Source organism: Rhynchophorus ferrugineus, unplaced genomic scaffold (genome assembly GCF_030347505.1).
Source record: "Rhynchophorus ferrugineus isolate W39M unplaced genomic scaffold, kcgeb_rfMv2 rfM2, whole genome shotgun sequence".
NCBI lineage: Eukaryota > Metazoa > Arthropoda > Insecta > Coleoptera > Curculionidae > Rhynchophorus > Rhynchophorus ferrugineus.
The window spans coordinates 18,445,222-18,461,587 of NW_027472581.1; the positions used below are offsets into that span (position 1 = coordinate 18,445,222).

Below are 16,366 nucleotides of genomic sequence, written 5' to 3' on the forward strand. Positions count from 1 at the left end.
TAATGTGTATATACTTTATTACATATTGCCCAATCTATCCAACATTGTATGAGAATACGGTCTTTTAATACCTAGCGAAAATATATGTTCAATTATTACGATATTAGTTTCCTTTATACTGGCTCCAGTCGGTCATATACTTGAGAACATTAGCCGACAAATCCGGATTTCTTTTACCGTTAGTTTTATCGCTCTTGAACATCTCCATCAGCAGATTGCTAAGCTCAGCGTTCCGTGTCTGAAGGGTAGTTTCTTCCATTGCTGATTCTGAAGTTACTTGAGACAACGGTTTAATTTTATATAAAAGTTGCCTCCAACATAGTTCACTTTCCTTGCTATGTGGATCCTACAAAAAACATTTACTCATTAATAAAATATTATTAACTCACTTTATATACAATGGATGGGCAGAATAATATGAATACCATGCAATTAGTATATCCATGTTCGTAACACCGTTTCCATGTAAAAAATATGAAGCGTATGTACTGCTCAGTTAACATGATAAGTAATGTACGTTATGACGGCTAAAAAAGCAATCACTGAACTATTTTAAAAGCAAATGGTGGCCCAACATCTTATTAATTGTATATATGAGGTATTCATATTATTTTGACCAGCTGGAAAACAAAATAATATGCAACCAACAAAACATTAAATTGCCGATACGATAAATACAGAAAATATTGAGAATTTAGAATGGGATCTTATATGGATACATGTTAAACAGTGTTTTAGTTTGTTCATTTGCGGCTAGGTGGCTTGAAGTTTAAATTTGGCATCAAAATTAAATTTGACATTCAGCTTTAGAGTACGTGTATTTATATTTGGTAGGAATAATAAAGAAGTTATTGATTATTTTGGACTTTTTTTATAATTATATACTTAGATTATATACTCTATTATTACTATAGAAACAATTTCATCTGTATACAAAGAATTTCGATTTAATTATAATAGCTTTTAACAATAAACGACGAAAAACTGATGGGAATCTCTTATGAGGTCTTAAATAAGAGCAAAAGGGTTTGTAGTATACATTTTACACAGGCTGACTACAAACCGAAATGTGGAAGAGCATTGCTTAACAAGGATGCAGTTTCCAGTTGTTATTTAAATTATAAGTATTTTATAATATGAAGTGATTTAAAAAATATAACATGCCTCCATTTTAGCTGTGGCATGGGAAAAGGAAAACATTGATCCAAATATATCAGGAAATGTTAGTGAGTAGTTGAACAGTGAAGTTACTGAAACCCGGCAGTATAATAGAAGTTATTTGACAAAGCCAAGGACTTTTTTTACTTTGTTGGTAAATGATGTCTCGACTGTTCTATTTAATTCCCAGATTATGCACAAAACTTAACTCAACAACCAGTCTGTTCAATATTTTATCAACAAATGCCTGTATTTTTCAACACTGTCAACTGAATTGGGCATTCTCAACAAGACGTGTTTAAAAAAATAATAGTTATGTTTTTGTATTGATGGATGAGAAAAGTGAACAGAATAGCAAAAGGCAAAAATGAAACATTTTTTATTACAACATCTAAATATAACACAACCTAAGTCATCCATACTTATAATTATATACTTACAATAAATATTTGTCGAAAAAATATTTAAATAGATATTACAAAACAAATAGTCTTCAATTATATATATATGAGGTATATATATATATATATATATATATATATATATATATATATATATATATATATATATATATTCAATATTTTATTAACTTTGTATATTTAAAAGTGTAAATTGTTTTTGTCTTTTTTTATATTCTTAGTATAATATATTGTCATTAAACATAAATAATGTTATGAAGTTTTCTTTGAAATAATATTACTAATGTAAATTTGCCGCTACTCATATTGACACTCGCGCCCTCTAGTGGTAAATTAACGCTAAAATTGTTCACAGGTAACGCATGGGAGATTCCGTTCTAATATCTATATTTTGTGGATACATATTACATAAAACTGTGAGTTTACAAATTTATATTAAAGTTAAGAAAGCTCTCAGGCATCTAATCATTCAGTGCGTTATGTATAATAAGTAAAATAAAATTTTTAACTGTATTTTAAATGCACAAACAAATGGAAATTATTATGTTGTCCTTAAAAAAGAATGTGTTGGACGTGTTAAAAAATAAAATGGGAATTAGCCTTAAAAATTTGAAGGAAGTTAACAATGAATTATACGAAAGAGATGAGATTCACTGATAAATAATTGGCGAATTGGAAAAATTTTATGGACTGGCCATTCGAAGACATCCGAATTCAAATTTGTGCAAATTTATAAAAATGTTGCTCTTTTATTTTCCTCTCGAATGTAAACGAGAAAAACTGGCAAAGCTAAATCAATTTTATGGAAGGTGACGTGTATGTCATGCCCACTCTTAAAACATACTGTATCTGTCTACTACAGGCCCGTCAGCCACTTCTCAGTTCTCAGCCACCACCAAGAACCCGAGGGAAGATGTTCCGCTATAAAATAAGATCTACCTACAATGAAAAACAAGATTTAGTCATAACAGAAAGTGAAAAACAGAGTTAGTAAGAACAGAGTCAACAGTGGAAGTCAAGAATCAAGAATAATTAAGAGCACCAGTGTCGAGATGGAACCAGCATCAGAATTAAAAAGAAAAGGTCAACAACAACTGTTATGAAACAGAATGGTTAATTGTAAAGAAACTGTTCGAATAATTCGAGATTTTCATGAACACAGCTTACAGAACAACAGATATCTTAAATGTCGTGTATATAATCATCACTTCACTTCATCATAATTATCTTTATATTACTTCCTTTATTTTGTATATGTTTACAGTATTCATTTAAACAAACAAACTTGTCTTTTTTAATTATGCAAAGAAGAAAAAAAAAGTATTTTAGGTACAACATTATATTATCTTCTTAACAATTCAAGAAACGGTATTCCAAGATATAAATATTAAAATTTTCTAAACATAATAAACAATATAACTAATTTATCTCTCTGACATTCTGAACAAACATTTTTTATAATTTTACTACATATGACAAAAAACCGCATCGAAACTACAGAGAAATAGAGATTTAATTTTATAAAAAAAATTGGGGAAATGTCTCGCGATGTTTGATTGACTTATTTCGTTTCTATGGTACCTTTATTCTTTATTTATTTCGGACGCCGTTTTCAGTATGCCTGACGTAAGGAATAGTGCGTTTAGAGATTAAGTTATTAGTTCATTAGTATATATAAGTCGGTAGTACAATAAGTAAAGTGAATTTTCGATCTAGGAACTGTTGTTTAGCCGTATGCAGAGATAATAAAGAAATTCAGACCCTTATACTTCGAAGAAGTATTTGGCTGATTCAAAAAATGGTGGATAATGTTGAAAATCCCCCCCAAAAAAAATATGGATGAAGTATCAAAGGCATTTATGGTCGTTACAACATGTTTTCTTGTAAGTTAGGGTAAGTTTATTCATATATGTTAATAATCATGTAAAATATCAAATATTTATTTTTTAATTTTAGACATTAATCCCCTTCCGAAAGAAGCTATGCAAACTGCGATTTACTTTTATTCTTGGATCAATTATTTGATAATTCAACAATCTCTGAAATAATAGTAATAATAATAATAATAAATAATATAATATATAATAAAGAGATGATTAACCGAAGTTTAATACACTAGAAATTTTAATACAAAGCAATTCAGGACTTAAATAGTGCTTGTTACCCAAGTAAGAAGACATTTGTTAAAGTGCCATCAATTAAAAATGTAATAATGATCTATTAGAGCTCCTCGATTCAGGAATATAGATCATTCGGCTAGTATGTTTGAGAAATCATTTAAAGTGACCATCATAAGTACATTCAATACTAATAGGGGATGTATTACCAGGAGATGGGAAATTGCAACTTGACTCTATAGCTTCAATTACAGACACATGTTCTTATACGAACAATCGAGGCAAGGCAATCTCATGCCCCAGAAAATTGTTTTATTATACGTCAGTAGGTCCATGAGCTATATGTTTTATTTTATCCCGCAATATTACCATGTCGATAATGTATATATTTATTGTCAAATATATTTTTAAAATGCAAAAGGTTTTAACTTTTAATTGTACACTCCATAATTATGTATCAGATAAAATATTAAAATAAAGTGTGCCATATTCTTTGGGAAAAAAACAGGGAAACAGAATTTTAACAGTGAAAGACTCAAAGTTTACTTTTAGTACAAAAAAACAAAATGATAGAACCTAATAGATCCCATTAAATTGATGGCACTAAATAAATACAAAAAGGGGAAAAGGCAGAATATTTTGTTTGATTTTGATTTGTTCCAAAGTTCTTTATTTATGATTTTTTTCATAATTATTTTTATATTATATTTAAATTGTATACATAATTATATATCATATATGTACATTATACCTAATTATTTGTACAGATTATATTTATTTTATTAATTGTACTTTTTTTAATAAATTTATTTTAGAAATTAAATTTTTTTTATTTAAATTTAATTGGTAAATTACACGTAACGTCAGAGCTGTCAACTTTAACAAAGAACTAATTAAATATCTTCACAGAAAAACGTTTCTTTTACAGGTGCTTATAATGGAAATTTAAATTGACCAATTACATTACTTGAATGACCGATATAATACATTACAAAAGTACTTACTATTACTCTACAATCAAAACTTCCCTAAAGGTAAAAATAGTAGGTATAATTGGCGTAGAGCTGAATTTCTGGGAAACAATGATTGATTTCAAATCAGTGCAAAGATTCTCGCATCGATTGCTCACAGAGAGGCTTGAGCGATTTCAGGAAACAAGCCAGGGCTCAAGCAGGGAAGAGAAAGTGACCTCTGACTTTTCTGAATAAAAGGAAGGTAGACTTTATGTTTCAGGTACAACATTCTTGCTAAGACCATATGAGTTATTGACAATACCCAAAAACTTGTTAATTGATTCTTCTCAAATTTATAAGATAAGATTGGTACATATATAACCAGAAGTTGAGCTAAACTAAGATTGCCTCGTAAGCTTTCTTTTTACCAGCTAAATCGACCACAAAAAATGTGCATTTTTTTTCTAAACCGTACAAAAATTATTTTTTGGAACTCTTAATATATTTTAATTTCATTTAGAACCTCAAGTCTCATAACTAAAATTTGTTTCAATACATATTATTGTATAATAAGTGTTATTTTCCAAGATGTAAAGATTCTAATAAAATTAATTATTTTCAAAACGATTTTACTCTAGCGCAGAAACAGCTTTTAAAAATAAAAATAGATAAACTTCAGGAAACCTCTAATGATCTACATCAAACTTCAAAAGAGGAAGGTTTGCTTTTCAGATCGACAAGATTATTATGAACTCAAATGTGGAAGATCATTTCTTAATAAGCTTCAATTCGTAATTATAATTTCATTAGAGTCTTAAATTGAAGTAAAAACTACATCTACAGCATGTTATTCGCAAATCATTTCCATTAACACATCGAAAAGGGAAATATTGGAGTCAGCAACTGCTCAGCCAACATTAGAATCCTCAGAAAGAATTAGATATAAGTTCGCCATAAAAAAGGCTAGCTCCAGGCTAGACAACCCCCTTAAGTTACCTTGGAAATGTCATAAGTGAAAATAAACAAAAGTGTTTTACATAAATATACCAGATATGTGTTGGTTAATATGTTATATAATAATAATCTAATAATTGAACTAGAAACTAGTACTTACTATTAAGTCACACCTTAGTACGGTAGAATAACAATAAACGACGCAAAGAGATATAATAAATAGATGCTTGAACATATTGTTGATGTGGTGATCTGTAGATATGTTATGTTTAGTGACAGCATCTGAATGTAACTGAACCGGTGAATGTATCCCTTAAATATAGATGCAGTGTCGTTTATTCCTTGTACTAACACTAAGAAGTATAATACTATGATTCCCTTGGGATTATCGACCATAAATATCCAACAAATATCCAGATAAGAAAAATGTCATATTATCACATTATTAAATAGCTACTAGGCGTTTTAATTAACATTTTGATAATCACTTTTATTTTATTGCAGAAGTATCATCGTTGGTATTATTATAAATAATTATAGGGTCCAGAAATGTTTTCTTCAAATGAGTATAAACGTATATATAAATACCTAATTGTATTACGAGGGTGGCTCAAATATGATAGAGACAAATACCCTGTCACGTTTATTTACTATTGAAAAACTTTACAAGAATTTACTTTTCCTAGGTATTTCCACTCACTAGTTACGCATTTCGTCCATCTTTCCGGAAGTTTTTTGATGCCGGTATCGAAGAATTCCTTGAGCAATTCGGACAGCCATGTGCGCACGAACTCCTCTACCTAGTCGTCGGTGTTGAATCTTTGACCTCCGAGGGTTTCTTTCAGAGAGACAACAGTAATAAACCTATCCATACATGCCTATAGTTTGTATTGGCTAGGACTGCACATGCGAACTCGTTCTAATCTAGCCTGACAATTTTCACAACTCACGTCCTTCTCTACCGCTCCATTCGTACCACAGTCTCAGTTGTAGTTAGATGTCATTTTTAGGTTAATTTTGTATTTACACTTTGTTGTAAAATATTATCATTTTATAACACTCATTTTGTAGATTGTTATGGAACAAAGGATATATTTTTACGTTAAATAATATGAAAATAAAACTTATTTAAAGATTATAGTAACGGTAAGAATAAAATATGGTCATCTTTCTAGTTTTACAGATATTTCAAAATAAGAAAAATGTTAAATGCTTAAACGAAGTGTTGTGAATTTTTAGCATAGTATAAATATAAGGTGTACTTAATAGAAGTAGTTGGAATAAATTGATAACATAAGATTTGAAGCTTTATGATTTATTATTTATGTCGGTTTATAAAACTCTTCGGAAAAATGGAATAAAATAAATAAAAAAAATGTAATCTAAGTAATACAAATTTGGAACCATACACACAAACTATATAAATAAAATATTAAAATAAATATTTGAATCAAAATAACTTATCTTACATTTTCCTTTCGAAATGCTTTTTTACCATTTTAAATCTCTTAAACACCACCCCTATGTTATTAACAATTTCGATTTAAGATTCTTGATTAATTGACTTCGAATCTGTAGATATATTGTCTATTCTGTTATCGATGCCATTTTCCTTATTTGCTCCTTCCGCTCTTCACTGTGTTTTTTTTTTTGGTATGCTTTTTCTAATTGCTTGTCTTGCAATTTAATCAGTGTCTGCTCTCCCCGACCTCATTATCTGTAAAAGTAGCCAGTTTACCATTATTTTCTCATACATATACACCAAATGCACATGCTTGTACAGAGTATTCACTATCATATACTCTGGATAGCTACAGACATGCCTATACACACAAATCTTACACACTCTAAAATACAAAGTTTTACAACTATTCTCGCAGATTTAATTGATATTTGCATTGTATATTTTGTTGTAATATTCAACTATAATTTTGCCTGCATTTTTCGGAACTGTATGTATTAATAATTATACGATCCTGATAGATACTAATGTTTGGTCTTTCAACGTTCAAAATCCTTTTCCAAATTAGCAAATCTACCACATTAGTAGTACCAGATTAGAACCCTTTTGGTGTATTTGTTTTTTATGCATTCTTCAAAGATTCTATTACCATATTTGTGTTGATTCGAAATATGTTTTAAAATATTTGTAAAATCAAAAAGATATAAGTATAATAACAAATAGACAGAAAACGAATTATTTAACAGAAAAATGTATGCTTTGTTCGATAACAATCTACAAAATGAGTGTTATAAAATTATAATATTTTACTAATAATTCATACCTTATATACTTATTTTCGCATTATCTGCCTCTAATTTAGCCTATGAAATAATTATATTACCTCAACAAAATGTACCTTCAAAACATAAATGCGCGCCATCTACAACCTTTGACTCCATCATATTTGAACCACCCTCGTATTAATGGAATTACTGTAATATATGGAGGCCTAACCAGGATAACAGGGATAATTCGCAGTATATAGCATGATAAACTTATTATTAACATTTAGGAGACTTAAAACGTATTAAATGGTGTAGCAAATGTATTTAGTTAGTAAACATAATAACGCTCTATTGAATTTGGATATTCAGCGACCGCTGATGAAGCGTTGTGGGCTTCGTTGTCGAGGTAAGTTGTTATCTAATAGTATTGTAAAGACTTTAGGTCATGTCGAGTTTTACATGTGCCAGGGGTATAGTAATCAACCCAAATAAATATTAGATGTCTGCAAAATCAACAATAAAACCAGTACCTGACAAGGCTGTCATTGCCATTCCAAACGAAACACTGTAACACACGTAAGCTGACCTGTGACAATGTACATAGAGTATATATACAGGTTTTACCTAAACAGGCGAAATAATGGAAATGTTTTTTTGGTCCAACCAATGGCTTTGAGACCACTTTTTTATTTGTTCATTTGAATTTCCGTACGAAAGCATTTGATTGGCCAAGTTCTGTAACCCGATTGTTTGTTCCTATGATTTGTTTAGGACGCCATTTTGGTGTGTCTGACATTGAGTACGATCAGCATTTTAAATTATAATCACTATTATTTGATTATAATGTATCTTCATTCTCAAAAGTGTTGTGTATCCAGTATATGTATGGAAATAAAAAAACCAGGCGTCGTTTTCCTAGGAAGAAATAACCCAAGTTAGCTAAATTAAGAATATGTGCATTACTCGGCATTGCTTTTACCTGGTACTTGTACAATTATTTATATAGAGCATTTATATTTATCAGGGGTGTGCAACTCCAATGGTAAGTAGGGGGCAAAGTTTTGCTTACTTCAATCATTGGCGGCGCTGACAACGTGAATTTGATTGGTTAGTTTAAAATAGTTATGCAGAAACCTGTAAGGAAAATACTTTTCTTTGATTGGTCTGCCATTTCGCTTGATTATTTTGTGACTGATCACATTTATTGGCGAATAGTATTTAAATGAAAATCAAATTTAATTTTTAAAATTAATTTATTAAAATAAAATCCTATACAAATATACATAAGTGTAAATAATATAAATATATATAAACAAAAAACAAAAAAAAACAATTATGAACTCTATTTTAGGCAAAATTAAAATATCTATAATTCTTCTATAACGCCCTCCCACATTTGTTTAGTGTCATCAATTTAACGGGATCTATTAGAGTTTTAACTTATTTTGATATATTCAAGGTAAACTTTAAATCCTTCCCTGTTGACATTGCATAAACGTCATTAAATCAAAAATACAATCACACCTCACAATAACTTTTAAAATTTGGTCTTGAAAATCATTATGGATTGGACAGTTGAAACGCTAAAAATTTATGTGTTTTTTAAAGATATTTAGATTTTAGATGTATTTAATCTGTGGAACTACTTAATACAGAATGTAGACAAATATTGCATGTTGCCTCTTTTTCAGAAGTTTTGTTAAATAGCCTGAAATAAGACTAAAATACAATATTAGATTCTTGTTTTTCTCAGAGCAAAGTTCTCTGGAACTAAAAATATAGACTCAACTGGTGATTTAACAACCTCAAGTGGTACTAGATCTCCCGTTAAAAAAGAATATAAGTCATCTAACTGATGTGAAAAAATTGAAGTTATGTGCCCTTTTAAAGATTTCTCGAACATACTAGATGAAGGATGCTGTTTTTACCTCTATGACCCCTACTAGATCCAAAAAAATTCTTTAAGCAAACTTGGTTAAGATTTGTTAAACAAATATAGTTATTTGTAAATTTAGACAAAACAAATTTCTTTAAGATAATAAATCCCCTAAAAGTAGCAATTCAATTTTTAATTGATGGAACCGTAACAAATATTTTCTTAACAAAGCAATCAAATTTAAATATATAATACCTCTACTATAAAATTATTGAACACTGATTGTTCTAAAAAGTTAAAGTATTACAAATATTTTAGGGATACTTTACAATTAAAATTAGTATTTATTATTACTAATTATCCAGTTATCTTAATTACTACCTTCTTGCAAGACTTCTTTATGTAGAGACATCACACTGACAGCATACGAACAACTTGATAGTATAATTAATTTTATTACTACTAACATCTTCATAAGTAGATTTTGATTTTCTGTAAACAGACAATATATAAACAGACATGTAGTAGATAGATAATTTTATATGTACCTGATAAAAGCAATGTTGGATATGCATTTACCCTAATACCTGTTCATGAAGGAAGGGTAATTCTGAATTTTTCACTAAAATGTCTGTAGCAGACACCATGACGTTGATATATTTGCATTGGGGTTTATCCAGGTAACTTACTAATATTTACTTGATCAACCCATTTTTGGAAATGAGCGAAATCATTCTTTGGGAAACGATGTCTAATTTCCGTAGTAGATTTAGACACCGGTACACTACATCTTTTACTACACTAACGCAATGTCATCAATTTTTATGTTATTACTCCATAATAATTAATGTAAAATAGAAAATATGCAAAACGTAACACGAAGATTTCTTGATCTGAACAAAAACCAAAACCTTCAAATAACAAACTTAAAAATGGACACCCATGGAGAATGCTGATTTCACACAATTTGATCGACCAATCACGTTCTATGTTAGTGACGGCACCAGGAATTTAAAGTAGCCAATCACAATTTGCGATCGCAGCGCTACCGTTGATTGAACTAAACAAAACATTTCCCCAAGGTCGCCTATACTGTAAAATTTCTATTTTTTCTATGATATTCATATACATTGTTATTCATAGGAATACAATAAAAGTAATTAGGAAAATATGACCCATCTTTTAATACCAAAATGTGTCCAAATTGAGCTGTGGCAAAATTACATTGAAGGTAAATGTGATTATACTACATGAAAAGTTTTTGTTACCTTTTAAAAAGTTGCTTGTAAAGTGCCATCAATTAAAAACTTAATTATTTTTAAGGCTCCTTAACCGAGATAACCTTTTCAACAAAGATGTTTAAAAAATATATGAATACAAAACAAAATTATACAATTTGTAGATCAACAAGATGAGCTTGATTTTATAGACAAGAAGTTGTTTTATTATAATGTTAATAGATCTTTAAGCTGCCTCTTTAACTCCTCGATTTTCCCATAATAAGAGCGCAGTAGTAATTTTGATATATATCAAACATTTTCATTCTTTGTCGTCGTTGTTTAAAGTATTACTTTTTGATATGTTTTCTGCATTCTAACGTATATCATACAATTTAAAGGTTTTAATGATCCGTTCCGCAATTTTCACAATTAACAAACATTGTATAAATAATTATAACTTGTCTCAATACATTTTTGCGTTGAACAAGCAAGTAAAATATAAACTGACGCAGATTTTGCAGACGCTGTGCTGCTCTGTTTTCAGAATGAGAAAATTTTAATACATGTTATTTAAATTGATAGCACTACAGAAATATGAAATCGGAAAAAAGCTTAATAGACAATTTTGATTAAATTGCCAAGAGATCTTGCCAGTATCAGACGTTCTTGACGTATTCAATTAGATTGCAGCCTATCTTATATTCACATTTAATTATTTTTTATTTATATATTGATATTCCATTATTTTTTACTTATATTGATTATATATATTCATTATATACTTATGATATTTTATAATATTTGTATTTATATAGAATTTTATTTGAATAAATTATTTTGAAAAATTACATTTGGGTTTTATTTGAAATTTAATTGGTCAGAAGAATGTGACGTCAGAGGTTGGTCACGTGATGCGTACGAAGTCCTCGACCAATAAAATGCTTTCCTATTGAAATATTTTCTTTATAGGTGCCTGTAATGGTAAATTAAACTAACCAATTAAATTCAGCGAAACGACGTTCCCAGCGCCTTCCTGCTGAGACCACGCAAAACAATTCTGAAATTATTTGTAATAAGTTAACGCTCTATATATTACTCTATGGTCGATGTCTAAAGCTTCTGATCATAGTTAATATTTTTTTATTAATTAAATCTGCTTAATAGAATCTTAATTTACAAATTAATTTATTACTACTGTTCTGTTGTATTAATAGACAAGCAAGGCGAGTAAGGGATTAAAACAACAGTACGTATTTCAGAAATTAAAATAAAATTAAACTACTTTAAGTTACAGTTAAGTTAAGAATACACTTATATACTGTTATATAAGTTCGTGTGGTTTGGTTTCTTTTTAATTTCCCGCGTGTTGTCCAGTAGCTGTAGTGCTTTCACCTTGCTGTGATTTAGCAACCTTATTTTATGGTTTAAGACGAAATCTTGGATCGCTTCGTATATCCATTTGATTTCGAGGTCATCGCGCAGCTCTTCGTTGATTACGTGAACTTTGTTTTGAATACATTGAATTACTAGTTGGTTTGATGTACTGCGACCTCATATTTGCACACCATAGGTCCATATTGGCTTTATGATTGACAAACCAATCTTTTTGATTTTAGCTCAAGTTGACAGTATCTTCCGTCTAACCAGTATAGTTGCTTAACTTTGAGTCTAATCTACTATGCTTTTTATCTAACATGATGTTTCCAATTTAATCGAGATATATTTTGAGGTATTTAGCTGATTCTAATTGAGAAATCGGACATCCGTCAAGTGAATTAACATGGACAAAATGCTGTATTTTCCAGTCTCTAGTCTATTAGTAGATCTTATTAACTGCTACTTGTACATTTTCTACACCCTTAGACGAAACTATGCATCGGCAAATGTTCCACGTGCTATATCTTTTGTTGTTTGGATATTAGCACTATATAACGGATACAGGTGTGGTTCCAAGACACTACCCTGTGAAACTACAGTCGTAATAGGTTTAAGTGTTGAGAATGCCCCTTCATGCGAAACTCTAAATCTTCTTTCGAAAAGATATGATTCCAGCAGTCGACAGTAATTCCCCTGTAGCAATTTGCTCATTTGGCAAAATGCCACTCCAGGTGAAAAGCTTATGATACGTCCAGGAATATTGCAAGGAAGTATTTCTTTTCTTCGAATACCTTTTCAACTATTGTTGTTGTGTTATTTTGTATCTTGGTGGACAGCATATAGCTCCTATATTTATTTCAGCGCCTTTCTTTTCACAGTTAAAATGAATATTTTATAAAATATTAGCAGTTATAAAATAGCTTCTTAGAACTTTAATTGGTCATATAGGACATAAGTAGAAAGCAAGAGATAAATGAAAACCATAAAAGACAAACTGAAAGTATGCTGTCAGCAAAGGGCATGATCGAAGAGTGAAATAAATAAGCAAAGAAAAATGCAATTTCAATAAAAAATTTAGGTATAGAGATTATTATTTTAATTAGCCTGGTGTATTTATTGTTTTTGTAATATATATTTTAGGTGAGATGTATATGGATAAAAGGTAAGGACAATATGAATACATAAATAAAGTAATGAAAATATGCAAGTTTTGGTTAATCAATAATTAGTTTAATGATCTTAAATACATTCCTTTAATATACATTTCTAAATTATAAAAAAAAATCACATCATCATTGTGTTTGTTATTGTTTTAATATACATGCTAAAATCATATATCATTTTCAAAATTGTTTAATTAATATATTCTCTGTTTTAATATACAAATATGTATTACTTTATTTATTATTCTGTACATATGTTTATAATATAAAAGCAAACATAGATCATGTATACTTATATTTGACACTGTGAAGTTCTTATAGTTTTTGTATGATACTTTGTTATAACGTAGAAATTAGATTTAATTAAATGCAATTTTAAAAATATTGAGTGTTAGTTTCTACTACAAACGATGTCATATTTTTATTGAAATTTTGATCCAAATTTTATATTTCTACATCAAAGGTGTATTAATGGTCACCTAAAACTTACCAACTTAACCACGGTGGAAGAATGACGTAGGTCCTTGATCAGTAATGTTGACATAGAGCGGACGTATGTCCAGCTAGAGATATAATAATTGTTGGTAATTGTAAAAAATATATAATATATCTGTATATATCGATTTTTTAAGAAATAGTTTTTGATGACTTTTCAATATTTAAAAAAATATACTGAAAATATCAGTAATAAAGATAGAAGTTATTAAAGAATATCGATATATTTTCAACTAGCCTGTAGTATGTCAATGTCAATGTTTAGTAAAGTTAATTATAGTGAGTAAGTTAGCCAATGTTGGCTGGGCCCGAAATCTGTTTTTTCTCTAGTTAAAATAAAAGGTGTATTTTCGTTGGGCCTGCCCTTAAGTGTAATGTAAAGGAAGATTTTAGAAAAAATTATTTAGGTATGTATTAAACCACATTTTTAATATATTTTAAGCGTTTGTGATTTTATTGGGTGTGTAACATAATCCAAATTTATAAATAAAGTATTAGTTATTGTTTTGACTTAATAAAGGATTTCATATCTATAAGTTTTCTCAAATAAATTTGAAGTAAATTTTTCATAAATAAGGAGTATCATAGTAAATCTATGATGATTAAGAGTAAGTCATATCTATAAATAATAAATATATGTCATTCATAAAATGAATTTTACGAATCGCTTAGGAAGTGCTTTATATACTAAGATGTATCTATTATGCTTCTCGAATGTGTAATTGTTGATCCTTATATGATATTTTTATAAGCTAAGCTTCTGTTTTACTTGTAATCAAATTAATACATGATTTCAGTTTTTTTTAGTGATCTTTAGAATAGAATGGGGTATACTACTGTAAATCTTATATATAGTATTATATCTATATATATTTGCCTAGCAATAGCACAAGTACCACAAAGGTTTAGTGCTCAAAACCCATGTACTTCCAAGTCAACATGTCAAGACTGTATCCAAACCCCTTCATGTGCTTGGTGTTATGATCCGGTTAGCATTTTAAATAAGTCTGGCATACATTAACACTCCTAAAAATCTTATTTTAGGAATTTGGTGGCAATACTCGATGTTTTCAACCAGCATTTCCTATAACACCTAAAGAACAGTGTAGAGATGATTATGTATTTAATCCAGATAATGTTATGACTGTTGTAAGTAATTTACAACTTTCAAAAGCGCACTCAAAGGGATCCAGCGGAGGTTACCATTGGGGCACTGGTTATGAAGGTAGTTGGAATGCTTCAGAAAGCTGGGAATCAAAGGGATCATCTATGTATCAGCAAGGAGAAGCAGGGCAAGGAAGCGGTGGTCAACAAATAGTTCAAGTTGCTCCACAAAGACTAAAATTGCAGTTAAGGGCAGGTACATTTTTATACTTTCATTATATATTTATTTACTACATATCATTTATATTACAGGCCAATCATTTAGCATTTATATGAGTTACACTCAAGCTGAAGACTATCCAGTTGATTTATATTATCTTATGGATCTCAGTAGGTCTATGTACGATGATAAAGAAAAACTATCATCACTAGGTGACCAGTTAGCACAAACTATGCAGAATATTACTTCAAATTTTACCCTTGGTTTTGGTAGTTTTGTTGACAAAGTGGTTATGCCTTATGTTAGCACCCTTCCAGAAAAGTATGTAAAACTTTTTCTTTATACTAATTAGATTACATGCTATTTATGAACTTTTGTTTCTTCATATTACTTTAATATTAAAGTAATATGTATGTGTAACTATTCTTAAACAAAACTTTCTTTGGAATATCTTTACATCATATTCATGAAAATAAATTTATTCTAAGTAATTATGAATCACTAACTTTGTGCTAAATTGTGGTTTTTAACTCTCAGAGGATGTTCTTTTTTCAGTTTCATCTTTTATGTTATATGTATAATAACAATATGAAGGAACAAAAGTTAAAAAGTAATATGATTCAAAAAAATGCAAGGCACATTTTATATAATGAAAGTGGTCATAATTATCTTCGAAACGCACACTTTTTAATTAAAGCAACCTTTAATATTTTGACGGCGTTTCAGCAGAATCTCACTGCCATTTTCAGGTTTTGCTTCCATTTGCTCTACATCTCAAATAACAATTAATTTATATATTTTATATTAATAAAAAGAAACAATATTAAACACTAATACAATTTAAAAAATGCAAGGTATATTTTATATAAAGAAACTATATTAAATTATAATAATTTTCGTAACATAAACTTTTTTAAATTAGTGATATAGTCTCTAATAATAATAACCTTTTAACTAATAAGAGAACACTTCAGACGGGGTGGAATTTTTATTACTTGTAGAAAAATAGATTAATAAAAGTTGACAAAAAAATTAATCGGGAAAGGAAATTACGTTTGAAGGCACGATATCAAATGTATCG

The 16,366-nt window shown here is 29.1% G+C and overlaps 2 protein-coding genes across 7 annotated transcripts in view; one reads left to right on the top strand and one right to left on the bottom strand.

Annotated features, from left to right (window-relative positions):
* Positions 1-16,366, bottom strand: part of LOC143190054 (uncharacterized) — a 25,140-nt gene continuing 8,774 nt past the window's right edge. Inside the window, exons 1-2 of one of the 3 annotated variants that reach the window (XM_076394137.1) lie at positions 5,762-5,908; positions 1-346 (exon numbers count right to left, since the gene is read on the bottom strand). In XM_076394137.1, coding sequence (XP_076250252.1) covers positions 104-346; positions 5,762-5,836 — 318 coding nt within the window. In that variant the 5' untranslated portion in view covers positions 5,837-5,908 and the 3' untranslated portion in view covers positions 1-103. Of the gene's footprint in view, positions 347-425; positions 584-5,761; positions 5,909-16,366 lie in introns of those variants that run through there. The other 2 variants (XM_076394136.1, XR_013004151.1) reach the window with 2 other exon arrangements.
* mys (position-specific antigen beta subunit myospheroid) overlaps positions 13,986-16,366 on the top strand; it is a 23,013-nt gene continuing 20,632 nt past the window's right edge. Inside the window, exons 1-4 of one of the 4 annotated variants that reach the window (XM_076394115.1) lie at positions 13,986-14,368; positions 14,769-14,949; positions 15,006-15,321; positions 15,378-15,606. In XM_076394115.1, the coding sequence (XP_076250230.1) occupies positions 14,785-14,949; positions 15,006-15,321; positions 15,378-15,606 (710 nt within the window). In that variant the 5' untranslated portion in view covers positions 13,986-14,368; positions 14,769-14,784. Of the gene's footprint in view, positions 14,369-14,758; positions 14,950-15,005; positions 15,322-15,377; positions 15,607-16,366 lie in introns of all 4 variants that reach the window. The other 3 variants (XM_076394113.1, XM_076394112.1, XM_076394114.1) reach the window with 3 other exon arrangements.